This window comes from Paroedura picta, chromosome 3, assembly GCF_049243985.1.
Source record: "Paroedura picta isolate Pp20150507F chromosome 3, Ppicta_v3.0, whole genome shotgun sequence".
In the NCBI taxonomy this organism is placed as follows: Eukaryota; Metazoa; Chordata; class Lepidosauria; order Squamata; family Gekkonidae; genus Paroedura; species Paroedura picta.
This window is the reverse complement of record NC_135371.1, coordinates 7,981,919-8,009,586: the sequence shown is the minus strand read 5'-3', so window position 1 is coordinate 8,009,586 and position 27,668 is coordinate 7,981,919. Positions and strand designations below refer to the sequence as shown.

At 47.7% G+C, this 27,668-nt stretch overlaps 2 protein-coding genes across 5 annotated transcripts; both read left to right on the top strand.

Annotated features, from left to right (window-relative positions):
- Nucleotides 1-236: 236 nt before the first annotated feature.
- Nucleotides 237-16,117, top strand: LOC143834260 (uncharacterized). 4 transcript variants are annotated; one of them, XM_077330925.1, is made up of 8 exons: nucleotides 237-682; nucleotides 6,009-6,110; nucleotides 6,677-6,766; nucleotides 8,148-8,246; nucleotides 13,446-14,276; nucleotides 14,861-14,956; nucleotides 15,183-15,266; nucleotides 15,491-16,117. In XM_077330925.1, the coding sequence occupies exons 1-8, from the start codon at nucleotides 628-630 to the stop codon at nucleotides 16,018-16,020; spliced, it is 1,887 nt and encodes a 628-aa protein (XP_077187040.1). In that variant the 5' UTR covers nucleotides 237-627; the 3' UTR covers nucleotides 16,021-16,117. The 4 variants fall into 4 exon arrangements, with proteins under 4 accessions (XP_077187040.1, XP_077187041.1, XP_077187038.1 ...); XM_077330922.1 differs by lacking the exon at nucleotides 237-682 and adding an exon at nucleotides 1,898-2,137; XM_077330923.1 differs by lacking the exons at nucleotides 237-682; nucleotides 15,183-15,266 and adding an exon at nucleotides 1,447-2,137.
- Nucleotides 16,118-19,136: 3,019 nt separating this feature from the next.
- Nucleotides 19,137-22,840, top strand: LOC143834306 (uncharacterized). The gene is made up of 2 exons (XM_077331025.1): nucleotides 19,137-19,483; nucleotides 20,978-22,840. The coding sequence occupies exon 2, from the start codon at nucleotides 21,046-21,048 to the stop codon at nucleotides 22,696-22,698; it is 1,653 nt and encodes a 550-aa protein (XP_077187140.1). The 5' UTR covers nucleotides 19,137-19,483; nucleotides 20,978-21,045; the 3' UTR covers nucleotides 22,699-22,840.
- The last annotated feature ends 4,828 nt before the right edge of the window (nucleotides 22,841-27,668 follow it).

Below are 27,668 nucleotides of genomic sequence, written 5' to 3'. Positions count from 1 at the left end.
CCGACTCGCCGTGGGCAGAGGAGGACGAGGGAGCCGGCCTCTGGTTCCCCTCGAGCTTCTGCCCTCGCCTGCCGCCATGTGAGGCGAAAAGCCCCCCGCAGAGGAAACCTGAACCCCCAAAAGGAAAAGGGACGCCGCCGCCCCCTCCTCCGCCAGGACTTCCCGCGCTGGGGACCAAGAGGCGGCCAAAGGACTTGGCATGGCCAGGGCGCAGGGCGCTTCCACGGGAGCGCCATGAAGCAGCCTGAGTTTTCTTAGAGCAACAGCAAAACTTGGAGGAGGAAAATGCGACCGCGATCCAGGAGCCGAGCAGAGGAGGCCGCCAGCCGGCCCGAGCGAGCGCGCAAGCGGCGGTGTGGGCGAGGGAGGCAGAAAGGCGCCCACCCGCGCACCGGCAGGACACAAAGCCTTGGGTGGCGTCCCAAAAGCACCCTGCACCTATGACCCCATGCGCAGGCATTGCAAAGGAGACGTGTGCATTTTTTTTTTTTTGAATGGGCAGGGATCGCGGGACCTTTAAACCGCGTCAAAATATGGAGAAAGGCGATTGGTTGCCGGGATTGACGGACAGGCGGATGCGCCAGGCGTATAAGGCGCGTTGCTCTCTTCCGCCTCTTCCAGCGGCGGATGAGGAGGGTGAGACGCGCGAAAAGAACGCAGACAAAGGCAAGACAGCGAAAAGGTGAGGAGGGCCCGGGAGGCATCGTTTAATAACGGCGCTTCTCCATTCCGCGGGCATGTCGCGCTTTTTTTTTTGCTAACGTGCAGCAATTCCCTTGGAGAAGAGCGGTTCTTCCGCGATCCTACCCGGAATGTCATGATCAGTGTCGGGGAGTCTCCTGGCAGCCATCTTTGAGGCTCCGTGTCAGCATTTCCTGTTTGAAAGTGAAGCGGCGTGAATTTAGGTTCCCTTTTGTGGATTTGCTGGGAATGGAGGCTCGGTTGTATATAAATCAGGATTGAAGTATTCTTCCCCCTCCCCCCCCCCCCTTGCTGAGATGTTGCTGGGGAAAGGAGTCCTTTTTTCTCTGTCCCAAAGTTGGCAGAACCACAAGACTGAGGGTTAAAATCAGAGCCCAGTGGCACCTTTAAGACCAACAATGATTTATTCAGGGCGTGAGCTTTCGAGTGCACGCCCTGAATAAATCTTTGTTAGTCTTAAAGGTGCCACTGGGCTCTGATTTCACTGGGATTGGTTGTTTTCAGGAGACAGGATGAAGAGTTTCCTGGAAGGGGCTCGAGAAAACAGTTTCCTTCCAGCAGAGCTGGTGGAGAGTGTTATGTTTCTTTTGCAGCAGAGTCAGAAATACAGACAACCCAGGATAATAAGTTTGCAGAGTGAGAAAGAGGTGGTCGTCTTGAAGCCACAATATCGTCTCTGGGGAAACGCTATGGCCAATATCCCTCTTAAGAAGTGAAGCAGGGCAGTGTCGTGTAGTGGTTAGAGCTTGGGAGGGGGGTGGGGAGACGGGAGTTTCATTCTCGACTCTGCCACGAAACTCAGTGAGTAGCCCCCGTACTCGGTTTAATCCGTGTCTCAGAATAGTTGTGAGCTTACTCATAAAATGTAGTCTTTAGTAGCAAATGCTCCTTGTCGCAAAGCCCGGAAGAACTGGGTTTGATTCCCCCCCTACTCCTCCACATGCAGTCAGCAGCGTGGCCTTGAGCTAGTCGCAGTTTTCACAGCACCGTTCTCTTAGAGCTCTCCCTCCCAGCCCCACCTGCCACACAAGGGTGCCTGCTGGATCGTTGGAAAACTTGAGCTTTAGATTGATTATGGGCAGCTGCATTTAAAGCAATGGGTTTTGGGGGGTGGGGGTGGGGGGAAAGCTGCAAAGCGCTTCTGGTCTCCCCCTCCTTTGCCCACCCCCAAGGTCGGCTGATAAAGTCAACCCGAAGCAATCCGCAGCCGATCTTGTCTCCCCAGGCGCTCCGGTTGCGGCGGGGAAATGGCTTGCCCTGCCTTGCCTTGCAAATTCCCTCGATCACATGGTGGGAAGCGGAAAACAAAGAGCAATTCCGTTTGCTTTCAAGAAGGGGCCCTTTTTGGAAATCATGATGGCGACTGGGCGGGGGAGCTCGTGGAGAAGCGGCGGCGAAGGAGAGATGGAAGATCCGGATTTCTCAAGGGTCCTTGGTGAGGGTCTCAGGCTGGGGCGGGGAAGCCCGGGGGAGGGGGGAGATGCAAAATTAGGTTGCAGTTTCAGGACTCGCAGACTCTCTATTATTGTGTACTTTCCCCCTCTAATAATTTCCCCCCCCACCTAGAATCATAGATGCAACTTTGTGTTCATCCCAAGAACTCTCACTCCGGATTAAAGGGGGAAACGCCACCGTTTCCTTTATGATGCGAGGAGGTCGCGCTGCTATTGGTTGCCTCCCCCCTGTAACTGTTGCAGACGAAAAATAAAATTATTTTACAAAAAAAATGTATTTTATTGACATTATTTCGATCCTGCTTCTGAAGGTTGTGGCTGTCAGGTGAAAATATATTCCTCAGAGGATTTAGGAGACATGGGTTCAAATGACACAAAAAGAGGTGCCACTTAAATATTAGGAAGCATTTCCTGAGGGGGAGGGCTGTTAGCAGATGGAATAGGCTGGGAGGGGTGGGGTCTCCCCATTGGAAGTTTTTAGGAGGAGTTTGGATGAGCACCTGTCAGAATGTGGGTTTTTTAAGTCCCCAAGAAGGTGGGGGGCTAGACTGGAGGACCCTTTGTGGTCTCTTTCAACTCTGATTCTTATTCTAGTTCTGCACAGACTTCATGATGACAGTTTGCTCTATATGGTTGAGCCGGGTTTGGGTTGGGGGGTAAAATTCTCTGAGTAAGGGCTGTGAGTAAATAACAGTGTCTCTGAGTAAATAACAGTGCAGAGTGCTAGAGTGTTGCTGTATCTAGGGTTGTCAACCGTGAAGTGGGGCCAGGAGATCTTATAGAATGATGGATGATCTCTGTGACCATTTCCGCACTGGGAACTTTGCTGGCCTGGCTCCCGTGTGGGAGCACAAATCCGGGCTGGACGAGGTGCACCGGGCCAAATGCTCCCCTTTGAGGGAGCAGGAAGAAGCAGGTCAACCTGCCCCAACTCAAGCTGCAGCCTGGCGCAGAACCTCCAGTGTGGAAACGGCTTGGGAGAGAAGGATCTGTTCCCCTGGAGGAAATGAAATTTCACCCCACTGAGATCCCTTCTTTCCCCATTTGGAATTATCTAGGAATTTCCCATCCTGGAACTGCCATGCTAGCTCTATCTGATGGGGGGAAAGTGGGCTATTGTGGGGGGCGGAAGGAGGGAGGGGATTAGATATGCTGAGCATGAGGTCGTCATCTGTTTTTCTATATTGTACTGTTGTAAGGGGTGTTTTATGAGGTTTTATTGTTTTAAATTGTGTGAACCTCCGCGAGACCATTGGATGAGCAGCGGTATATAAATCAAATAAATAAATAATAAATATTGTGCTTGTCTTCTGACCAGGCTACCCCTGCCAGGCCCGATCCCTAGCTAGCTTTTGGATGCAAGACTTCCAAGAGGTGTGACACAGAGGCAGACAATGGCAAACGGCCAGTAATGCAGAAAAACATGACTTTGTAAATTAAGCACAAGCAGTTTATGTGAGAGCACAGAAATATTTAAGAAGAATACTAGAACAGAAATATTTAAGAAGAATACTAGAACAGAAAAAGAAACCTATCCTAAGGCAAACAATTAACCTGGCTGTCCCTTCTTGTGTATTCTTTGTTTGCACAGTACCTCTAGTTAGTCAGTTTTCTTAATGTGACATTGAAGTCTATAAATATAAATATTTATTTATAGTCTGTGTTGCTCCTATAGGTTTAAAGCAAGCTGTTGGATAGTGATCCATTACATTAAGGCAATTGACTAACTGGAGGTACTGTGTTTTAATTTTATATTCAGCACCATATTTCTGTAAGCATTTAAGCAATATAGGGTAAGATTTATTTTGTATTCATGTCTAGGACTTCCCACTGGGTAAAGTTGTTTTATATTGAAAATGGACATTACCAGGATGCTGTTTTGGTAGAACAGAGAACAGAATCTATCCTGGGCTAAACAATTTCACAATAAATATCAATAGACGTTTCTTATCTCTTCTTTTATATATATGTATATTAGAACAACCAGAACGGCCTCTAGATTGGTCGAACAAGCAAAGAAAGAATACACAAGAATAGACTGTTTTCATTCTTGATGGCATAAGGTTTATTGTTTGCCTTAGGATAGGTTTCTTACTCTGTTCCAGAAATAATATTTAAGGCCAAAAGATTTTGGGTTAGAACTTGGGGGATTGTATATCTATCTCTATCAAAATATGTCTTCTGGCTGTTTCCTTCATACCCTTCCTGAACAGAGATTCCTGATAAAAGTTTGAATCCAGGGGCACCTTGAAGACCAATCAAGCTTTATTCCACATAAGCTTTGATGACCAAAAGCTGATAGCCAGGGCATTTCTGCACATTGCAAAAAATAGCGTTATGCCAGCTGAATGGCATAGCGCTCACCTTCTTTCCAGCTTGCTGTGGCAAGAAGCACCTTTTTGCACTTCTTATTTTTAAATTTAATTTAATTTTAATAGACATAGAAAGTAAAAAAATAACAGTGACATCAAAGGTACTGTGTAGAAAAAAGAAAAACAAAAAGCCAATTAACAACCACAAAACAAACACAATATGATTAACTGAATACACAAACTAAAATATTTACACAATTAACTCGGAAACATTGCTATTTAAAGATTTTTAAAAAAATTCTATAACCTTTTTCCAAACTAAATCAAATTAATTCCTTTGACAGACTGCTTGAATTGTTCTTATATTGTAAGTTATTTTTTTCTAGTATCATAAGTTGTTTTAGTTTATTCCACCACTTATTTATCACCAAATTTTCAGCATTTTTCCAATTGTTAGCAATAATTATTCTGATAGCTACAACCATGAAATAACCAAAGTTTTTTGTTTACAACACATGTTATTCAAAAATAAATTAAGAAGAGCTAATGAAGCTGATGGCTCTATCTTGTCTTTTATTATTTCTTCTATTTCTTTAAATATTTTCCCCCAGTATTTTTTAATTACTGGACAAACCCACCACATATGAATATAGGTCCCCAACTGGCCATATCCTCTTAGATAAAATAGTCTAATTGGTGTATAATACCGTTTCTGAATAACTTTTAAACCATGTTCTTGAATATTCTTAGATATTGAATTAAAGGGCCCTTTTTGCGCTTCTTACGCTCCACAAGTGTTGCTGGAAATAGCAAAAGAGAGCAATGTGGTTTATACGTGACCCGCCTGTCAATCAAGCCAGTCAGCCAATCCCATTTCTCCTTTTGTAAAGGTCCTGCGATGCCCGCCAATTTTTAAAAAATTAATAGTTCTCTGTTTATAACGCCTATGCATCTAATCATAGTCTTAGAAAAATCTCATTCCAGATTTTGGGGGAGGGGCACTTTAGAAAGGCATGCTTTGTGTGACAACTTTGGGAAAAATTTCTTTTGGGCATTGCTTGCACACTTGTACACATATTCGTTGCTCCAGGCAGTTTGCTTAAAAAAATCCCATCCCTGGGAGAAGGGAGAGGGAGGCTGGTGCAAGGGCAGGACACTGGGGACGAAGATAGCGCTTCTTCGCCTCTCTACATTTCTTTGGTGTGTAGTGTGGTTGTCCACTGAGGGAAAGCGCTTTTTAGGTTGGTGAATCCACTTTTTTGGATTCACCAATCTGCACTTTAAAGTGGCAGATTTAGTGTGAATATTGCTAGCCGGATGTGGACGGTTGGCAACATCACGCGGAGGCCCCGGAATATAGCGTCTTCGGGTAATAAGTATCACACTACATTTATGGCGTGCGGAATGGCCTCTGAATTAAACTTGGTTGGTCTTCAGAGTGCCCCTGGACTCAAACTTTGCTCTGCTGCTTCAGACCAACATGACCACCCGCCTATATCTATCTTCTTTTTTTCAAAAAAAGATTTTTATACCTTCACAGAGATTCTTGATGTGATGAGAAAGATGGAACAAATTAATGACTCCAGAGTTCCTGATCTCCAGAGACCTCCAGACACAGAAGCGCTCTCTGATGTCCACTCAGGTGAGTGACGGCGGCCGAGATAGAGTACATTTATAGGCCATTTTATTTAGAACTTGTTACATGCTTCTGAATGAGCCTCTTGTGGCGCAGAGTGGTTAGGCAGCAGACATGCAGTCTGAAAGCTCTGCCCATGAGGCTGGGAGTTTGATCCCAGCAGCCGGCTCAAGGTTGACTCAGCCTTCCATCCTTCCGAGGTCGGTAAAATGAGCACCCAGCTTGCTGGGGGGTAAATGGTAATGACTGGGGAAGGCAATGGCAAAACCACCCCGTATTGAGTCTGCCATGAAAACGCTAGAGGGCGTCACCCCAAGGGTCAGACATGACCCGGTGCTTGCACAGGGGATACTTTTACCTTTACCTTTACATGCTTCTGATGGTTACAAACTCTTCTCTCAGTGCAAAGATTCTCGCAGAGGGAACTGTTAAAAAAAATCATTGTCTTATTAGGATCTCACACGCAAAAATAATCTTACCAGCACTTGTTGCTGGAGATACTGTGTTCATTTGTCCCTCAAACAGGACTGATTGGTGTTTGACTCTTCCTCTGACCTTTCTCTCTTTATCAGAGTTTTCTGTTGCGACGGTAAAGGTGGAAAAGGTAAAGGTGGAAGAAGAAGAGAAGCCGTTGGTGCCGGACATCCAGGTCAATGAGGAAGGTGAGGTTTACTTGGTCTGACGAAGAGTGCTTGTACTCGAAAGCTCACGCCCTGAAGAAATCTTTGTTGGTCTTAAAGGTGCCACTGGACTCTGATTTTATTGGGAGAGGGGTTTAATACCTTCAATCAAGGCATCTTCTCTTATGGTCGGGGGTCCAGTCAATCAAGTTTATTATATCTAGCCATTGGCCATCACAAGTAAGATAGTAAAGCAGTAATAAGTATACAAATGAATACAGGTATAAACAAAGTTGAAACTTTATGTTAAAAGTATTATTAGAGCTGTAAACTAAACAGTTAATTACGTACTTCAGTTGAAACTTGGACCTAATTTTTTATTAAAAGCAAATGCCAACGAGGAAACTCTGACGCATAGTCATCAACATCTGAGAGCAAAAATGCTATCGTCTCAGTCAAACTGTGGCCCTCCAGATTTCCGCAGACTACAATTCCCAGCAAATGCTGCCAGGGGCTCATGGGAACTGTAGTCCATGGACATCTAGAGGGCTGCAGTTTGATTACCCTTGCCCTAGGGCAACATTTTTGGCCCTTTCTGGTTTCAGAATATATATAAAGGACAAAACAAGTCTAAGAGAAGAGGGGCTGGATAGACAAGTACACCGATCCCTAGGGATTTGCAGCTAACGCCCAGATGTAGTCTGAAAGCGTAAGGTTTCAGGTTTTGATTTGATATGTTGATTAGGGGTTTGACAATGGCCCCTTTTGAATAATCCGAACCAGGGGACTGCTAGAGAGTGCACAATTAATTGCCAATCAGTCAGTGCGTTGGAGTTGTTGGCCCATTTCTTGAAATGTAAAAAATTGGCAGAAATCCCTAAGAGATCCATCAGGAATGGAGCAATTTAAAAGGTTATTTACAAAGCCAAGACATTTTGAGTTTTTGAGCAACAATCGAAAGTCCAGTGCCCCTCCTGGAGGCAGAACAAGGAATCCACGGAGCATAAAGGAAGAAAGGTAGCTTTAGATGTTGCAGATATACATATTACATTTCATTCATGTCCTGCCTTTCTCCCCGAAGTGGTTTACATGGCTGTCCTTCCATTCTGTCCTCACAACAGCCCTGTGAGGTAGGCTAGAGCATGTGTGAGACTGACTCAAGGTCATCCTGTGAGTTTCTGTTTTAGAGTGGGGATTTGAACCCAGGCATTCCACGTCCCCATCCATCACTCTAAACCAGGGGAGAGAGAAATCTGTGACTGGTCCGTTATCTCCCAGTGGGGGAGGAAATCAAACCCGGCTCTCTGGATTAGCGGCCACCGCTCTTAACCATGCGGGCCCTCAAATGAAGTGAGTGAGAGACATACAGAGAATATTCTCTTGACCTGACCTTTTCCTCCTCTTGCATCTCTGTCCTACTCAGGGCTTCCTGGCATGATCATAAAGGTAGAACCAGGAGAGGAGCCCTGGGTCTCGGAGCTCAAAGTTGAGGAGACAGCGACGGTGTCGGGTGTCCAGTCAGGTAAGAGCTGAGCTTGGCCGGACTCCAGATCCTCAGTTGCTTTTTATTTATTTTTCTTAGAAAGAGGAGCTGTTTTTTTAATATCATGATTTTGACTACCCTAAGGCGTCTCAAAACCACTGACAATCACCTCCCCTATGACTGACACCCTGTGAGGTAGGTGAGCCTGAGAGAGAGCTCTGAGAGAACTGTGACTGGCCCAAGGTCACCCAGCACGTGGAGGAGGGAGCAGGGAATCAAATCCAGTTCTCCAGATTAGAGGCGCCTGCTCTTCACCACTGCACCACACTGGCTTTATGTTATTCACAGTCTGCCTTTTTCACAGTCATTCAAAGTGGCTTACAAGTTCTGAGTCAGTACAATCAATGCAATGGGACAGTCATAAACCAACGCATTAGGATTTTATTAGTTTGGAGCTGTCCAAAAGATCTGAAGTATTGTTTTATTAACATGACACAATGAGCAGTACAAAGGATCCTATTTACCTCTAATTAGGAGAACCTTTGACACCGTGGGGCAGTGGCACAGTTGTAGAGCATCTGCTTTTTAAGCAGAAGGTTCCTGGTTCAATCCCTGGCATGTCTAGTTAAGGAAGGACCAGGTGGTACTTGAGGGAGAAAATCTCTCCCTATGACCTTGGAGAGCCATTACCAGTCAGTGGATACAGTACTGATCTTGAGAGACCAGCAGTCTGAAGAAGATTTGGTTTTTATACCCTGCTTTTCACTACCCAAAAGAGTCTCAAAACAGCTTACAATCGCCTTCCCTCCCTCTCCCCACAACAGACACCCTGTGAGGGAGGCGGGGCTGAGAAAGCTCTGACAGGACTACTCTGTGAGAACAGCGTTAACAGGACTGTGACTAGCCCAAAGTCACCCAGCTGGCTGCATGTGGGGAAGCACAGAATCAAACCCGGCTCACCAGATTAAAAGCTGTCGTTCCTAACCACCACACCAAGCTGGCTCTTACTATCCAACGGAGTCTCAAAGCGGCTTGCGCTCACCTTCCCTTCCTCTCCCCACAACAGACCTCCTGTGAGGGAGGTGAGGCTGAGAGAGCTCTGACAGGACTGCCCAGTCAGGGCTGTGACGGGCCCAAGGTCACCCAGCCGGCTGCACATGGAGGAGTGGGGAATCAAACCCGGCCTGCCAGATTAGAAGCCGTCGTTCTTAACACCAATTTGGCAGCTACGTGTGTTCCTCTGAATGCGCTTAAGAGCACTCCAAGGAGACCAACACAAGCTCCAGAGAAGAATTGTCGTAGAACATGGCATCCTGAATTTTAGGGATCACCAGACTGTTCGGTTCAGAAGGAGACCGTCCTGTACACCCTGAACAGGAGGACTGAGTCCAAGAGTGCTGGCTTTATCTCCTTCAGCGTGTGTTGAACCAAATTGCAGACAACAGTGTCCAGGGGTGTGAGTTAATGTGTATTCGTTAGTGCCACCCTCATAGCTGAGAACAAGCGCTCTCGGTCACAAGGACAGCGTGGATGGACGTGTGGCTTATACAGACTGTGTGCATGATTGCAGTGGCCTCCCCCTCTAAGACATTTCTTTGTTTAAAACATTTCTATGCTCCAGCCACCTTTCTACCCAACTCAGTCCCCAAGGCTGCAAATGTTAAAACCTTTCAAACGTTTTGAAATGTCTCAATCCTGAAAGGCAATCTAGATCAGTGGTTCTCAACCTTCCTAATGCCTTGACCCTTTAATCCAGTTCCTCATGTTGTGGTGACCCCCCCAGCCATAACATTATTCAAGTGTTCTTTCACAGAAATTAAACCAAGACTGACCAAGGGCGTAAAGATCCATGGTTCATGATTGTATATAAATTGTTTTTTTCCCCAGGGTTTCTCAGTTCAGTTCTGCCTCTTGTCCCACCATGCCAATCTTGCTTTTTTTCACTGCTCCAGACAGACAAATGCTCTATCTTGATCTACCCCACAAGGCTATTGTGTGGATGGTGCCCCCCCCCCGCCAAGCTGCTTGCCCTGCCATAACCCCTGTGAAAGGGTCATTCGACCCCCAAAGGGGTCCCGACCCCCAGGTTGAGAACCACTGGCCTAGATGGATACCTGGATCAGGGGTATCAAAAGCTGCCAGGATGTCCAAAAGAATTAACCGGGTCACACTTTCCCTGTCCCATCTCCTGGCATCTCCACCAGGGTGACTCTGGCTGTTTCAATCCCAGGCTTGACCCCAGATTGAACGGGATTCAAACAATCTGCTTCATTCGGCCATCTCTTGACCTGCCATGTTAACCAGCAAGTGTGTGTGGGAGAGGGGAGGCTTGTTCTATATCTAAATTAGGATTTGGGCATGTGCTAACTGCATGAGACGCATGCTCATGCACAGAGATTACAAATAGAAGAGAGTCAGCTTGATGCCATTGCTGTTGGGCTCACACTGGGGCAGCCCAACCATCAGATTGCCACTCGACCTTGGCATCATGTTCGGTGACCTTGGATTCACCTACTTTGCAGGGCTGTTGTGAAGCCAAAATGTTGGGAGAATATGCTTTCCTGAGCTCTTTGGAGGGAAGGCGGGGGAGACTGGAGAGGGTGGTCTATGTATCAATTTAATAATAAAAATTATAATAAATGTCTAGGCAGCTTCTTCTTTCCTCCGTCGTCGTTTTGTGAGTGTGCACAGCTGGCTCTTGATTTGATAAGATTTGGCATCCTGGTCTCTTAAGAGCCCTCACTTTTCCCTGGGATTCTGCCAGATTGATGGCTCTCTGTTCCTTCCCACAGGGAACATGGGCATGAAGGAGGAGGAAGAGGAGAACTCCCTGCTGGGAAACACTCAACACAACAAAACGTTAGCAGTGGGCAAAGGGAACGTATTCTGTTGTCTGGGGAAGTCAGATCTATACAGGTCAGAAAAGCAGCTGGGGAACTGCCCTGGGAAGAGAGTTGGCAAGAAACCCTACAAATGTTCCTATTACAGCAAAATCCTCATTTGGAGAAAATACTTCCTCGCTCAGGAGAAAGCTCCCACTGGGGAGAAACTGTACCAATGTTCCAGGTGTGGGAAAACCTTCAAGGTGAGAGCCCATCTCCTTGCCCATGAGAGAACCCACACCGGAGAGAAGCCACACAAATGCTCACTTTGTGGGAAAGGCTTCAACGTGAGGTCGTACCTGATGGCGCACTGGAGAACCCACACGGGGGAGAAGCCCCACGTCTGCTCGTTCTGCGGAAAGAGCTTCAGCGGGAGGTCGAACCTGAACAGGCACCAGCGGAGCCACACGGGGGAGAAGCCACACGCCTGCCCCGTTTGTGGGAGGAGCTTCAGCCACAAAGCGCACCTGATCAGGCACGAACGGACCCACACGGGGGAGAAGCCCTACAAGTGCTCACAGTGCCTGAAGACCTTCAGCCAGAGCTCGACCCTCAGTGCGCACGAGAGGACCCACGCGGAGAAGCCCTACAAGTGCGTGCACTGCGAGAGGAGCTTCAGCCAGAGCGCCAAACTGGCCACCCACGAGAGAACCCACACGGGCGAGAAGCCCTACGAGTGCCCCTCCTGCGGGAAAGGCTTCAGTCATCGGTCCGATTACATCATCCACGAGAGAAGCCACACGGGGGACAAACCATACCCGTGCTCCGTCTGCGGGAAGGGCTTCAGCGGAAGGTCCAACCTGACGCGGCACGAGAGAAGCCACACGGGAGAGAAGCCGTATCTCTGCGCGCTCTGCGGGAAGGGCTTCTGCCACAAGGCCCACCTCCTCCGGCACGAGAAAATACACACCGGGGTGAAGCCGCACAAGTGCGCGGCGTGCGGCGAGAGCTTCAAGCATCGGGCTGACCTTATCGGACACGAGCGGAGCCATTCGGGGGCGAAGCAGCACACCTGTGCCACCTGTGGGAAGAGCTTCGGCGGGAAATCGAACCTGAACCGGCACAAAAGGAGCCACACGGGCGAAAAGCCCTTCTCCTGCCTGGTGTGCGGCAGGCGCTTCAGCCACAAAGCGCACCTGATCAGGCACGAGAGGATCCACACGGGGGAGAAACCATATAAGTGTTCACACTGTCTGAAGAGCTTCAATCAGAGTTCCACCCTCGTGGCCCACGAGAGGATCCACAGGGGGGAGAAGCCGCATAAATCCTGAGACTGGACAAAGAGGGTCTGCTTGGGAACACTGAAGTGGGCAGCATGGATTTTTAAAAAGCATTGTCTTGGGAGTCTTCGGGCAAAGAGTCTGGTTTTTAATTAAAAATATACTTCTGATGCTCCAAGGCGAAAATCGGAGGGGGGGGGGAATGGTCAGAGTATGGGGGCAGGCAGGTAATGAATCAGACGCCACAGTGTGGTGTAGTGGTTAAGAGCGGCAGGCCCTAATCTGGAGAGCCAGGTGTGATTCCCCGCTCCCCCACGTGCAGACAGCTGGGTGAGCTTGGGCTAGTCACAGTTCTCACAGAGCTCTCACAGGGCGTCTGTTGTGGGGAGAGGAGGGGAAGGCGCTTGGAAGCCGCTTTGAGGTTCCTTCAGATAATGAAAAGCGCGGCATGAAAACCAGCTTTTCTAGGACCTGTGAGGGCGTTTCCGCACAACGTCGCTTACATCCAGAGGCTGGCTAGTAATCGGCTCACGATTTCCTCCATTTTAGCTCATGACTTCGGGAATCGCAAAAATTGGATTCACCACCCTAAAACGCGTGATCCACCAAGGAACAACCAGCAGGCAACCGGCAAAAGAGTACATGCGGAACGTGAAATGTGTGCTAGTCAGCTCTGAATTGTCCTACCCTCACACCTGCCTCCCTCCCCCTCACTCCTGGGCATGGGAATTATTTTCTTTTAAAAAATGGCGACACATGCAGAGCAAGGGATAGGCTGATACACACGTAGGCGAGGTCAGCAATACACATAAGCATCTCTCATTCAGAAATGTGACCCAAAACACGCCTCCCAGATGTTCATGTTTCCCAAAATTAGGAATGATTAAAATTTATCACAGTTTGGTGAAATCACTAGGCTGTTGGTGATCATGGGCAAGCCCCTCCTACAAGCTCTCTTTTCCTCCAAATTGTTAGTGCTTTGCTGTCCTCAAACGGGAACGTTACATTACAGAAACAAGGTTCACGGTGGAGCATCCCTGTATCCTTGCTCATTAACCGTTTTGAGGTGGCTCACATGGCATTTCCTCCCCCCACACCCCAATTTAACTGTGTACTTGCATTCATTTATACACTAGCACAAGAAATGGTGGTAACCGCATGCCCCACGGACAAAATAAACATTGCTGGCACGAATTCAAGTACACTTGTGATCCCAGCTGGACAAGCTGCATTGCCGGTTGTGCTCCTGATCCAGTCAGGCGTCGAGAGTGCCCCTGTGCGGAACGAGGCGGGAAGTAAGAAAAACGAAAGCAGCTCACCTGGCCAGGCATTACCTGCTGTCTGCGTTGAGAACGGGATGAAGCCCAGATCGCAGCCGCCTTCGCAGCCATCGGCCTCCCAGGCCTCCTCCCTGCTCCCGCTCACTAGCGGCAGGGGGCCGACGTGGAAGGACGCCGAGGTCAGAGACGTCCTCGCCATCTTCTCAGAGGAGAAGGTGCAGGACGCCCTGAACGCTTCCTACCGGAACAGGGAGATTTTCGAACAGGTGGCCATGAAGATGCGGGCTCTGGGCCACAACAGGAGCGGCCTGGAGTGCCGCTCCAAAACCAAAACGATGCGGGCGGAATACTTCCGCTGCGTGGCCCACAACCGGGAAAACGGAGCCACTCCCGTGACCTGCCCCTACTTCGACATCCTTAAGGGGATCTACGGGGACAGTGATGGCGACTGGCGTCCCAAAAGGGTCCCTCGGAACCTGACGTCGAAAAAGAGGAGGTACGCGATGGAGGAGGTCGGCCAGCAGCTGTCGGATGATCCCGACGAGGGACCGTCTACATCGAGGTCTCGCCAGGCGACTCCGGCCACGCCGGAGAGGATTCCAGTGACGGAGATGGTCACCCTAAACCTTTTCCAAATCACGCCGGGGGATCAAGCCATTGTCCGCTGCCCTACTCCGCTAACCTCAGGTAAGCATGGAGCGCCAAGGTTGTGGCTTGTGTTGCCTGAACTTTTGACGTGTGGCAGACGTTCACATGCATCTTCCTTTTTTCCTCGTGGGCTGGCCAGAGATACCTTGGCCACTCTGCGTTCTCCCGCCATGCGTTTGGTTTATTGTGCCTTGAAAAACACTTACCCTTGGCACTCCCTTCTTCTGTGTGTCCCTCAGGCAGCACATGAAACCCTCCTGGGCTGCTAGAAGCGGGAATTACCAGCATTCCGCAGGGCCTGTAAAATGGAGCTCTTCCGCCAGGCCTACGGTGAGGCCGGGCGGTGAGGAGGATCAGGCCCCCCCTCACAAAATCTGGCGGTAGTGAGTGAGTGCCAGCTCCCTCCACCTCCCTGCAGCTGAGGCTGCGGAGATTCGATGATTAGTACTATGCCATCCATTGTTGTTTATTGTTGTTTAATTGGTTGTGATTCACTGTAATTTTATGTTATTGTTATGGATTTTAGGGGATGGGTTTTTACGTGAGCCGCCTCAAGCCTTCGGGGGGAGGCGGGATACAAATATAATAATAATAATAAATAATAATGCTATTTATTTTAACAGTGACCCAACTTCCCGAGCCGTCCACACCAGTAATCCAAGAGATGTCACCTCGTGGAGAAGACTACCAGGACAGTGACTCCTCTGCCACAGAGAATGGTGGGTGCTTTTGCATGCGGGGTACAGCTGTTTGGGAGGGCTGGTGTTGGTTTGCCTGTGAGCTGCACAGGGGTGTTCCTCTTGTCAGGACAAGCCTTAATTTATAGCAGGAGGTGACCCTTTAAAAAGAAGGGTTTTTCCTTTTTTTAAAAAAGTGGCATCCAAAGGCCTTCTGCTTGCTTTCTTGTATGATGTCGTATAAGTCTAAAATAACCGTTCTCCACAGACGACATCCCGCCAACACCCACTGTGCGGACTGCAGCTGTTCCTCAGCTACAGTACGCCCCAGGACCACGGGATGCGCCTGGAGGTAAGCATTAGCTGGTAACTCCAGGGATTGCAAGCGGATTTCCTTAAACAGGAAAGTGCAACCGGTCAAGCAAGGGGTGACCGTGGCTTCTGTCGCCTTCCCTCCCATTGAGACTCCAATCTCTGCAAAAGGAAGAGGGCAAAGAATGTGTAGAAGCAGTGGAAAAGTTGCAACCCCTCCTCTCCCCCTCCCAATGGAGACCTGACTTTGTTTTTGACTTACAGACAAAATGTCCGGAGACGACAAGGAAGAACCGGCGGCTGAGCGGCCTGCCGATGTTCCCAGCGGCGGCCTCTCCGCGGAGGAGCGGCTTCTGAGGGAGAGGAGGAGGCAGAAGCGCATCTCCCTGTTGACCAGCCTTGGCCAGAAGCTCCTCAAGCAGGGAGAAGAGGACATGCGTCAGTGCAGGGCCGTAGCGGACGCCATGGTGCGGCTGGAGAAGGAGCGGATGGACAGGAACGAGGCCCTGGCCAATAGGGCAATGGAGAACACCAGGGAGGAGGCCCGCTTGGCCAGGGAGGCGTTCACCACCAGCATGCAGGAAAGCAACGCCATCCTGCGTGGGACTGCGCAGTCAATAGACAGGATGGGGGACCTAGTGGAGAGGATCGTGGTCCTCATGGAGGCCAGGGCAAGGGGAAACCACAACCGGGCCACTCCACCGCCTCCCACCGCCCGCCCGTCCCAAAACTCCCCACTCCTGGAACTAGCCAAGGACCGCAGACCGGATGTCTGGTCAAAAGGAAACAAATAGTCGTGAAGTCCAGGGGCGAGTATCCCCCACGAGGCAAGGTGGCTTATCCAACCACGCCCTGTCCTGTTCAAAAATAAAAGGTTTGTGTTGCTTTTGCTTTGATTGTGGTGGACGCCATTTTGTTTGGGAATCGCAACGGTGTTCCCCAGAAGCCACCATGATGTGTCGTTTTGCCGCGACAAATGGGGAACCCCCTACCAGTCACGCATGCAGGTTTGTGGTCATTATGGTGGTTTAGGGTGGTTTTAAATGTTTTCTTAAGAAGACAGCAAGGCAACGATTGTGAAATTTTAACGACATTTATGAATTCTTTTGTATTTCCACATAACAAAGGACGTCCTAACCTCCCTCCCCACCCATTCCCGTCCAATACACCCAAAACAGTCAATCAATATCACAAAATGTTAAACACAACCAACAAACAACCCACCCACGCGAGGGGTGGGTGTCTTAACAAGAAAGGCCCACGCCTTCAGGTGCCTTTTGAGTTGCCAGAGAGCACTTTTAACGTTGTACAGTGGCTAGCCCAGGCATCTGACACAAAGGGAGATGGTGATGATTGCCTTTATAAAGGCATATTCTTGGGAGACCATAAACTGAACATAGCTGGCACCAAGCTCCATTTTCAGCAAACCACGATGTTGCATCAAAACTCTGGCAGAGGCTTACAGTAACCCGGTGGTTCTCAACCTTCCTAATGCCGCGGCCCTTTAATACGGTTCCTCATGTTGTGATCCCCAACCATAAAATTGTGCAAGTGTCCTTTCACAGACATTAAACCGAAATTGACCAAATGGCATGAAGATCCATCGCTCATGATTGTATATAAATTGTTTTTTCCCCTGGGGTTTCTCGGTTCAGTTCTGCCTCTTGTCCCACCATGTTGATCTTGCTCTTTTCCGCTGCTCCAGACAGACGAATGCTCGATCTCGATCTACCCCGCAAGGCTGTTGTGTGGACGGCGCCCACCCTGGCCAAGCTGCTTGCCCTGCAACGACCTTTGTGAAAGGGTCATTCGACCCCCAAAGGGGTCCTGACCCCAGATTGAGAACCACTGCAGTAGCCTTTAAAAGTCCCTCCCCCCCCTGTAGTTGGAGTACGCCCTTCAAACATCCAGGCAATTTCTTCTCGGGGGGGGGGGGGGGAATTTAGCAGTATTAGCGCACCGTTAAAAGAGATTACTTTGGAGGTGGAGTGTGTGTGGAAACATGTGCCACTAGCAAAACATTTTAAAATGAGAGAACTTACAGAGGTATCTTCACTGCTCCAGCACAGGTGTCCTGCTGCTTCCCAGATGGCCATCCTCTTCCTGGACAGCACCACATCTCTCTACTGGTCTGACCCAGCAGGGATCTTTTAGGGTTCTTATCAGGGGAAGGCCTCGGCCTCTCTGCCCTGTTCTTGGCCCTCCAGAGGAACTGGCTGGCCCTTGTGTGAGGCAGGAGGCTGGACTAGATGGACCCTGGCCTGACCCAACAGGGCTCTTACGCTCTTAAGCAGAATTGCATTATGACATCATTTCCCCTACATTCTGTTTGTTCAATAATAGATTTATATGGCTGCCCCTCCCAGCAAGCCAGCTGGGGAGGGGGGCAACATTACAAATAAATATAGCCATAGAAATTAGGACTGGATGATGGCATCCCAGAGAGTAACAGAGAGCCCTGTAACTTTCACATATGTTAATGCAGTTTCAATCCTTTTCAGTGACTGTTTGCTAATGGATCTTATCACACAGCGAAATCCAGCTCCAAAGTGGTCTAAAAGCGTGTTATTTAGTGCAGGGGTAGTCAACCTGTGGTCCTCCAGATGTTCATGGACTACAATTCCCATGAGCCCCTGCCAGCATTTGCTGGCAGGGGCTCATGGGAATTGTAGTCCATGAACATCTGGAGGACCACAGGTTGACTACGCCTGCACCCTGTGTCGTGGATTAGATTGGTTTTGGTTTCTCCTTTACAGTGCAGTCGGATCTAGAGTTACTACTCTAGAATTCAATGGGCATGACCTAGACACAGGGGTGGTCAAACTGTGGCTCTCCAGATATCCATGGACTCCAGTTCCCATGAGCCCCTGCCAACACATGGACATCTGGAGAGCTACAGCCTGATCACCCTTGACGTGGAGCGACTTTGGCATGGGACTGCATTGTGACAGGGGTCCTGCTTTTTAAGACAATTGACACCCGCAAATTCAGAAGGGCATAAGAAGACGCCATAGAGCCTAGAAAGATCCCTCCTCTTCTAGAGAGAGAAAAAGGGGAAGGAGGTCACACAATCAAATATAATAATTAAAGGCCTTTTTGTTATACCCCGCCATTCACTACCTGAAGGATTCCCAAAGCATCTTACAGTCACCTTCCCTCTCCCCACAACAGGCACCCTGTGAGGTAGGTGGGGCTGAGAGCTCTGACAGAACTGCTCTTAGGTAACAGGTCTACAAGAACTCTGATCAGCTCAAGGTGGCTGCATGTGGAAGAGTGAGGAATCAAACCTGGTTCTCCAGATTAGAGATCAAGGATGGTGTAAATTAAATCTTTTGTAAATTGCTGAAATATTATTTTTCCGGATACATCCCTAGAACGCTGGTATCATGTCACAACATAGAACAGAAAAGAGGGGGGGGGGTTTACCAGATGTCCTCCTTTTAAAGGACATGCCCTTTCCTGAAGTAGTGGTTAAGAGTTGGTGTCGTGGTTAAGAGCAGCGACTTCTAATCTGGAGAGCCAGGTTTGATGCCCCGCTCCTCCAGAAGCAGCCAGGGCTAGTCACAGTTCTGTTAGAGCTCTCTCAGCCCCACCCGCTCGAGTGTCTGTTGTGGAGAGAAGGGGGGGAAGGTGGTTTTAAGTCGTTTTGAGATTCCTTCAGGTAGTGAAAAGCAGGGTATAAAAAACTCTTTCTTTCTTTCTTTCTTTCTTTCTTTCTTTCTTTCTTTCTTTCTTTCTTTCATTTGGGTTGTTTTTAAGAAAATGAGGATCATGCTCTTCTTTTTGGGGGTTGGGAGGCTGAGGCCGTTTTAGTTCGTAGCATGTATCGCAGTATAAGTAGTATGGGTATTTAAACAGGCCAGTGGTCAAAGCGGGAAATATGTCCCCTTTGTCGCCTTTCAAAAAAAAGCAGCGCAAGACAAAGGAGAGTGGTAGCGGGAGCGCGCCTTCCTGAGCGCGCCCAGAGTGCCTTCCTCGCCCCCCGGCCACAAAACCCTCCCCGCTCCCCCGGGGCCGCCGCCAGCAAGGCTCCTCCCGCGGCTGACTTTGGCCGGCCAGCTCGGGGGCTGCATCCCCGCCATGCCCAGCGCGGCCGCAAAGGAAGACGCGGCGCAAAAGCGCACTCGCTGCGCCAAGGAGAGGCGGCGGGGCGAGCTTGGGCCAAGGAGCTGCGGGCGCCGGACTCAGCGGCCAGCGCTGGCGGAGGACGCAGGCGGAAGTGCGGCCGGGCGAGCAGCTCATCCGGCCATGTTGCAGGTGAGCAGGGCTGGGGTAGGTAGGACGGGCGGGGCTTTTCTAGGATGCGTTTCGGGTCTCAGACGGGACTGACTTGAACCGAGCAGTGGTCTGATTCAGAGAGAAGAGCTCTGGCCACCGACATCCGTGCATTGAGGCTGGGGGCATCCAAGTGGCAGAGAACATCTCCGAAGGCGCATGCATTCGTCACTTGGCTTCCCGGCACCCTAAACGGGCTACTTTTCCAGGATGCGGAGAGATTCTTCTCCCGGCGGTGCTGTGTGCTTCTATGGCAGTGGGTTGTTTTGCGCCTTTTGGGCCTTACTGTTTATTAATAATAGATTCAAATGGGCAGCTGTGTTGGTCTGAAGTAGCACAATAAAATCAGAGTCCAAGGGCACCTTTAAGAGCAACAAAGATTTATTCAAGGCGTGAGCTTTCGAGTGCAAGCAATCTTCGTCAGACTATGAACTGGCCATCATGACAATAGGAATATATAAGCAAAAGTTAATCTTGTTACATAGTGACACAGCTTACTTATATATTTGCTTACATATTCCTACTATTATGATGGCCAGTTCATAGTCTGAGGAAACGTGCTTGCACTCGAAAGCTCACGCCTTGAATAAATCTTTGTTGGTCATAAAGGTGCCCCTGGACTCTGATTTTATTGTTTATTAATAAGTTCCACGACACACACACTGAACCAGGATTTAGGGTTTTCTATTCCACTATAACCTAAGGTGACCAGATTTTAACATTGGTAAAGTGGGACACCATTGACTGGGGGGGAGGGTTCTTGATTAAATATTTGGTCCATATGGAGCAACAAAAATTTTCATAGAACGCATAGAATGCAAAAATAGTATTGTAATATATATATTTTTACTTGCAATATAAGTACAATTTGCCAGGTGCCCCCAGATGTCCCTCTAAAAGTGGGACAATCTGGTCACCTTACTATAACTAGGAATACCGTAACAAAACTGGCAGATGTCCACTCATGAACTAGCTTAGCATAATTGGTGAAGAGAATTTCACATGGGCAGCCCGGTGGATCAGAAGCAACAGAACGACGTTTGCATCCCGTGTAAGCTTTCATGTGCATACACACTTCTTCAGAAAACAGAGCCCTTTGACCCTACCCTTTGACAGTTTGCTCCACATCCCTTCCCAGCCAGGATCTGCTTGTTGCACCCGAACGACTCAGCTATGGTCCAGGTAAGCTTATAGCGGAAATCAAACTCTTGGTCTTCTAGAGCAGGGGTAGTCAACCTGTGGTCCTCCAGATGTTCATGGACTACAATTCCCATGAGCCCCTGCCAGCAAACGCCTCTGCTGCCAAAGCATTTTTTAAAAATCTGCAAGACTGTTGAAGGTTAACTTTCTTGTAAGGTTTCATGTCTGTGTACTAATCCGTATGTTCCTGTATAGTTTGAATCCTGATGTTAAAATATCCCAGTAGTTTATATGTGATGCATTCCTTAGGTTATAGATTTTTGTTTGTCCCAATAGGCACTGGGTTTGTAAAAGATGAAGACAATCTCCGGCCGGAAGACGCTACTCAAGCGGAATCAAATGAGATGTTTATTGGACCTGACGGTATCTTTCAGCATCCCAAGATGGCAGATAAGTGTGAAGAGAAAAGACAGGAAAATTCCCTCAGGAATAGTATGAGAACACTTTTATTTAATAGAGGAGCAGGCAAAGAAGTCAAGGAAGCTAAAATGCAAAAAGTCTTTGGGAAACATCACACATGGGCTTCCAACCTTGGTGACCGTAAAAGAAAATGTGTGGAAGATGCACTTCATCAGTGTTCGCACTGTGAAGAAACTTTCTGTCAGAAATTCCTCCTCCTGGCCCATGAAAAATCCCACACAGAGGAGAAACCACATAAATGCTTAGTGTGCGAGAGACGTTTCGGTCGAAGGTCAAACCTTGTTGAGCATGAAAAAAGCCACACATGTGTAAAACAGCACAGGTGCTTAGTCTGTGGTAAAAACTTCAATAGAAGATACCATCTTGAGGAACACACAAGAATCCACACTGGAGAGAAGCCATATAAATGCTCAGACTGTGGAAAGCGCTTCAGTTGGAAAACTTACCTTATTGTCCACAGAAGAAACCATACAGGAGAGAAACCGTTTACATGCTCGGCCTGTGGAAAAAGCTTCAGCCAGAGTTCGCATCTTGCTAGTCATGAAAGAAGTCACAGAGGTGAAAAACCATACCCATGCTCAGTTTGTGGGAAAAGTTTTGGTAAAATCTCACAGCTTCATGTCCACGAGCGGATTCACACTGGCGAGAAACCATACAAATGCTCAGCATGTGGGAAATGTTTTAGGCATAAATCGAGTGTGGTTACACACAGGAGGATTCATATGAAAGAAAGTCCATGTGTACCCTCCATTTTTCACACCAGCTTTAGAGGTGAAAATATGCAGGGAGATGAAAATCCGTATATTTGCTCAGTCTGTGGAAAAACCTTTGGTAATAGGTCAGTCCTTAGAACTCACAAGCTGATTCATACAGGAGAAAACCCATATTCATGCTCGCTCTGTGGTAAAAACTTCAATCAGAAATCGTCTGTCATGAGACACGAAAAAAATCATTCTCCAAAGAAGCAGTATAAATGCTCCGTCTGCAGTAAAAGCTTCAGTTGTAAAACGCAACTATTTAAGCACAACGGAGCCCATTCGCAAGAAGAAACATACAGATGCTCCACCTGTGGTAGCCGTTTCAGTCAGAGATCAAACCTTATTGTGCACGAGAGAATTCACACAGGAGTCAAACCGTATACGTGTTCAACCTGTGGGGAAAGCTTCAGCCAAAGATCTCAGTATAGCCAGCATGCCAGAGTTCATAAAGAAGGAAAACCATATATGTGCTACTTCTGTGGCAAACACTTCAATCGCCAGGCTTACTTCATCAGGCATGAAAAGATGCACACACAAGAGAAACCCTATGAATGCCCTTTCTGTGATGAAAGCTTCGGCTGCAAGATACATCTTATTACTCACAAGAGGGGTCACACAGGGGCCGAACCGCTAGCGTGCTCAGTCTGTGGTAAAAGTTTCGGCCGTAAAGCCCACCTTGCTGTGCATGAGAGAATTCACACGGGAGAGAAACCCTATCCGTGCTCTGCCTGCGGAGAAAGCTTTGTTCAGAAGTCTAATCTGACTTGTCATGAAAGAATCCACAGAGGAAAGAAAAACGTCTCGTGTTTTACTAAATAGCACAAAGGACAAAGGACTTCACAGCCGACATTGTGTACTGATTAAAAGAGAGACTGGACCCTGGTTCAAATTCTCACTCTCTGAAGAAAGACCTTGGGTTAGTTGCTCTATAGCAGGGGTAGTCAAATTGCGGCCCTCCAGATGTCCATGGACTACAATTCCCAGAAGCCCCTGCCAGCATTCGCTGGCAGGGGCTTCTGGGAATTGTAGTCCATGGACATCTGGAGGGCCACAGTTTGACTACCCCTGCTCTATAGCCTTGGGTTACTCACTCTTTCAATCTAACCTTACTTCACAAGGTTCCTGTTAGGAGGATAAACTGGAAGAGGGGAGAATCCACGTTGGAACTCCATTGAGGATAAAAGTGGGGTATAAATATTAAATAGCGTCTTAGCACAGAGTAGGCCAGAATCTATAATATAGTTTCACCTAACAGTAAGGTAAGAGAGCCTCTTGTGGCGCAGAGTGGTAAGGCAGCTGTCTGAAAGCTTTGCCCATGAGGCTGGGAGTTCAGTCCCAGCAGCCGGCTCAAGGTTGACTCAGCCTTCCATCCTTCCGAGGTCGGTAAAATGAGCACCCAGCTTGCTGGGGGGTAAACGGTCATGACTGGGGAAAGGAATGGCAAACCACCCCGTATTGAGTCAGCCATGAAAACGCTGGAGGGCGTCACCCCAAGGGTCGGACATGACTCGGTGCTTGCACAGGGGATACCTTGACCTTTTAACAGTAAGGTCTTCATGTGGAGCATGTGCTATGAGGTGGTTGAGGGGAGAGGGGCTGAGGAATTAATTTGTATTAATCTCCTCTGAGGAAGAAGACCAGCAATGGCCCCTTTCCTTTCAGAAGTGGGCATGAAATAACAATAAAGGAATTTACAGTACTTTCCTAGCAGAGTGGCCCACTAAACCATCCTTGAAGTTCATGTATTATGTTTCTCCCTGGTAAATTCTACCAGCAGACAATTAGGCACACATTTTATGATTAAAATAATGTTTGTGGAGAATAGTCTGGTTTTATTTGTCTTTAACATTCTATGAATAGCAAGTCCCTTTACACATTTGAACTTTAGGTTTAAAATTTTATCAATACAGTTTTTTTTAATCCTAATGTATTTTTATGCAAGATGTACAAAAGGACACTTGGCCTATTGACCAGAGATAACGTGAAACTATGTTTAGACAGTGTATTGCACAGCATTGAAAAACATGCCGTTTTATGAATCCAATATTATTTTTGCACACAGCTTATAATTAACGAGGTAGCTTTATCAGGCTTTCTTAACCAGGGTTTCTTGGGAGGGATTCCTGAATGGATGGGGGTTAATTAATTTTTATACCTTTTAAAATATGTGTCATATATGGTCATGTGGCCCGCCCACTCCCTCCCAAAACGGCCAATGATGAGCCTGGAGAGGGTGGGAAGGGGAGGGGCTCCAGGTGGGTGTGTCCACAGCTCTGCTTCCCAACCATATTCTGCATAATTGCATCATTTCTGGCGTTTCTGGAAGCCTGAAGAATGTTTCAGGGGGTTCTCAATGGTCAAAAAATTGAGAAAGGCTACTCCAGCATTTCAGCAGTATATCTTGAGTGATCAAAGAGTTGCTGAGTAATAACTCTGTAAGAGAGGTTAATATAGTAGAAGAGTTGGGGGAAATGAAACATTTAGATAATTGTATAATTGTATACACAAAGCAGATATTCTACCACTGAACCACGGGGACTATTTTGCTTCTTGTGCAAAATGCCATTGTATTGCTTCTCTATACATTTTCTTTATGTGAAAAAAAAATGCAGGGAACCAAGGTAGTTTTGCTAACGTTAGAAGCGCAAGGAGGGAGGCCGTGCCCGAGGGCGGTAGTCCCCAACCACAGGGCCACGGCCCGGTTCCGGGCCTTAAAGGCCCTGTCACCGGGCCACGGCTCCCTCTCCCCGCCCCCCCCCCCCCAGTAAGAAACTTCCCAGGCCGCAAGCAAATTGGCCGCAAAAGCCAATTTGTGGTGGGGGGGGAGGGAAGTAGGGCCACGAATGTGCATTCGTGGCCGCGCATGCGTATTGCGCATTCGCGGCCGGACAATCGCCCTCCCCACCGTCACCAGTCTGCAGCCTTAAAAAGGTTGCGGACCGCTGCCCTAGGGGATCTTATCTTGGCCAAATCACTGTTGTTTCGTAAAGCTGTGGAATCCCTTGGGTTCTGTGTTCTCCCAATCAGAGTGGACTTTTTGACAGGGCAGTTTCTATAATACCAAATCCAGTACGGAACCAGATTTCACCTTGTTAGGGATGTATGCATTGGTGGGGGCCGCACGATGCCCAGAGGGACTTTCACTTGCCCCTCCTGTAAAACACCTGAAGCTCAAATAATAAATAAGCCTTCCGGTAGAACAGGTTCATCCTGTACACCTGCGTTCCGTGCGTGAAGGGCAAGATTGCCTTTCGTTGGGTTTGGATTATTCGTTCCTTCTGTTTGCAGAACATAAATACCAGAAATGTTTTACTATGTTTCCTCAAACAGGAGGAAGGGAATAAGAGTCGAGTTACTTCTAAACTGTCGTGTTTAATACGTTGTGTTGTAGGCTTTGTTCAAACAGTTCATTTTTCAAATTTCTGCAGATCCTTGTCCTTATGGATTGCATATTAGATGGATCATGCTTTGGATTGCATTGGTTTATAGCAATTAAACCATTTAAAGTTCATTATACTTTATTATATATAGAAGATTTATAGGCTGCCCCTCTTGAGCCTGTCATCTCGGGGTGGCATACAACATTATACATAAAACTAGTAAAAAAACCCACATAAATACATTAAAATTGCTACAAGCTAACAGTAGTCTTTGCTTGTTAGTTCCAGGGGGAAAGGCAGACAATAAATTAATTTTATTTAGAGATTTTTATACTGCCCCTGGGCTTTGCCGTCTCGCGGTGGTGTACAACCAGTTAATAAACAGTAATAAGTATAAAAATACACAATAAAACAGATACAAATATATAAAACTATTAAAATCACAGAGAACAGATGTTAGCGCCAACACAAAGTGCTGTGGTGAATGAAGTGTCAAGAAATAAACAAATTCCGATGAATAAGACATACATACATACATACATACATACATACATACTGGTGGCGCTGAATTTTATAACTGGGGGAAATCCAGGATCTCTGCAGTCACTGACTGATGGGCTGCACAACCAAGGAGATTATGCCGAGGTCACCTTGCTAGAAGAAGAGTTGTTTTTCATACCCCGCCTTACTACTTATGATCACCTTCCCTTCCTCTCCCCACAACAGACAACCTGTGAGGGAGGTGGGGCTGACAGAGCTCTGAGAGAACTGTGACTGGCCCAAAGTCACCCAAGTGGAGGAGTGGGGAATCAAACCCAGTTCTCCTTGGAGTCCACCACTCTTAACCAGGACAACACGCTGGCTCATCAGAGGATGAGTCTGCAAACAAAGTGGGTTTTGAAAACCCCCCAAGATGCTTGATGAGAAAATGCCTAGGGTTTCTAACTATGGAACTGCTTCCCTGCTGAGAGCCCTTGCTTACCCTTGTGCTGCCCTAGCCAGGTACTGCTCTGAAATCTCCATGAGTTTCTGTAGCCAGAATTGGCAGCCATAACTCCCAGCATCACTCTCTGTTTGCATGAGGGGGGGCAACAATGAGAGCCAGGTGTGAGATCCAAAAGATGCTCCACAAAGTTCTCCAACAAGCAGGAAGACATGGTAGATACGCAGGTGTGGGGATGGTTTCAGAGGACAAGTGTGTTGGTCTGCAGTTCAATACACAAAGCACTGGCAAAAGGAGCTTTGATTCTCGAAAGACCATATCCTAAAAATGGGTTTTAATCTAACAGATTTTTTTAAAGTTTTGATTCAAAGACCCCGCATGATGTTTTAGGCCACTTTCCACAGCAATGTTTAAATTACTGAATTGTTATATATATATAAATTTTAGAAGGCAACCCTATGTGGGTTTTTTTTCTCTTGAGAACTGCCCATTTTTTATTGGCTACTTGCAGGCATAGTAACGTAGCATTGGTATAGCAGAGCAACTGAAAGTGCGGCCACATTTAGAATATAAAAATTTCCAGGGAATTGCTGAAGCAAAATTTGAATGAAAATATAATCTCCAAAGAGTTGCTGAAGCAAAAATTGAACTAAAAACATTTCTGTTACCCTCCAGATAATTCGAGCTTGACAAACGCAGGCATTTTGGCAAGTAGGCAAAAAGGAAAGTCCAGGGGTAGTCAAACTGCGGCCCTCCAGATGTCCATGGACTACAATTCCCAGGAGCCCCCTGCCAGCGAAACGCTGGCAGGGGGCTCCTGGGAATTGTAGTCCATGGACATCTGGAAGGCCGCAGTTTGACTACCCCTGGTCCAGACCCTCTGGGGCCCCATTTGGTTAGATTATATATAAAACACAAATTGCAAAAAGTGATCAAAAGTGACTGAAAATATCCTCCATATTTCTCATTTAACAACCAGCAGACATGTCAGAGTTTGAGTAGCCGCATTTTTTTCAGATGAAGGATGACATCTAAGGCTGTGTATTTCCAGGAGGTGGAGAGGCAACTGGGGCTTAAGGTCAAGTGTAGATGCTTATAACCTTTCATTCAAATTATCAAAACATTTCTGTAGCCGTTTCTTAAAAGTAGGGACTGTGGTTCTAAGCAGAGAGCTAATATTCCACGGATTTCTTCTTATTTGTTTAAAGTACGTTGCTAGCCCACATGTCTGAAAAATATTTTTGGAGCATGTGGTCAATGCCTGTGGAAACTTCAGAAGCTTGTCTGTTTCCAAACTGCTAGAAACAAACTTACGTTACGCAAAGAAAACGTAAAGAAAGTGAAAGAAACCCTGAGGGGGAAGAGGGAAAGAAAAGGAAGAATAAAAAGGAAGAAAAATAATCTGGAGGGAGGGAGGGGGAAGGGGCCAATAAGCAGCTGTGGCTTACAGTGGACTCACTTTCTGA

Coding starts and splice junctions, on each gene's coding strand:
- LOC143834306 (XM_077331025.1), top strand. CDS start 21,046: ATGTTTATTGGACCTGACGGTATCTTTCAGCATCCCAAGATGGCAGAT.
- LOC143834260 (XM_077330922.1), top strand. CDS start 1,990: ATGGTGGGAAGCGGAAAACAAAGAGCAATTCCGTTTGCTTTCAAGAAG. Junction 6,111..6,676: donor GCTCTCTGATGTCCACTCAG/GTGAGTGACGGC, acceptor TCTCTTTATCAG/AGTTTTCTGTTGCGACGGTA. Junction 6,767..8,147: donor CATCCAGGTCAATGAGGAAG/GTGAGGTTTACT, acceptor TGTCCTACTCAG/GGCTTCCTGGCATGATCATA.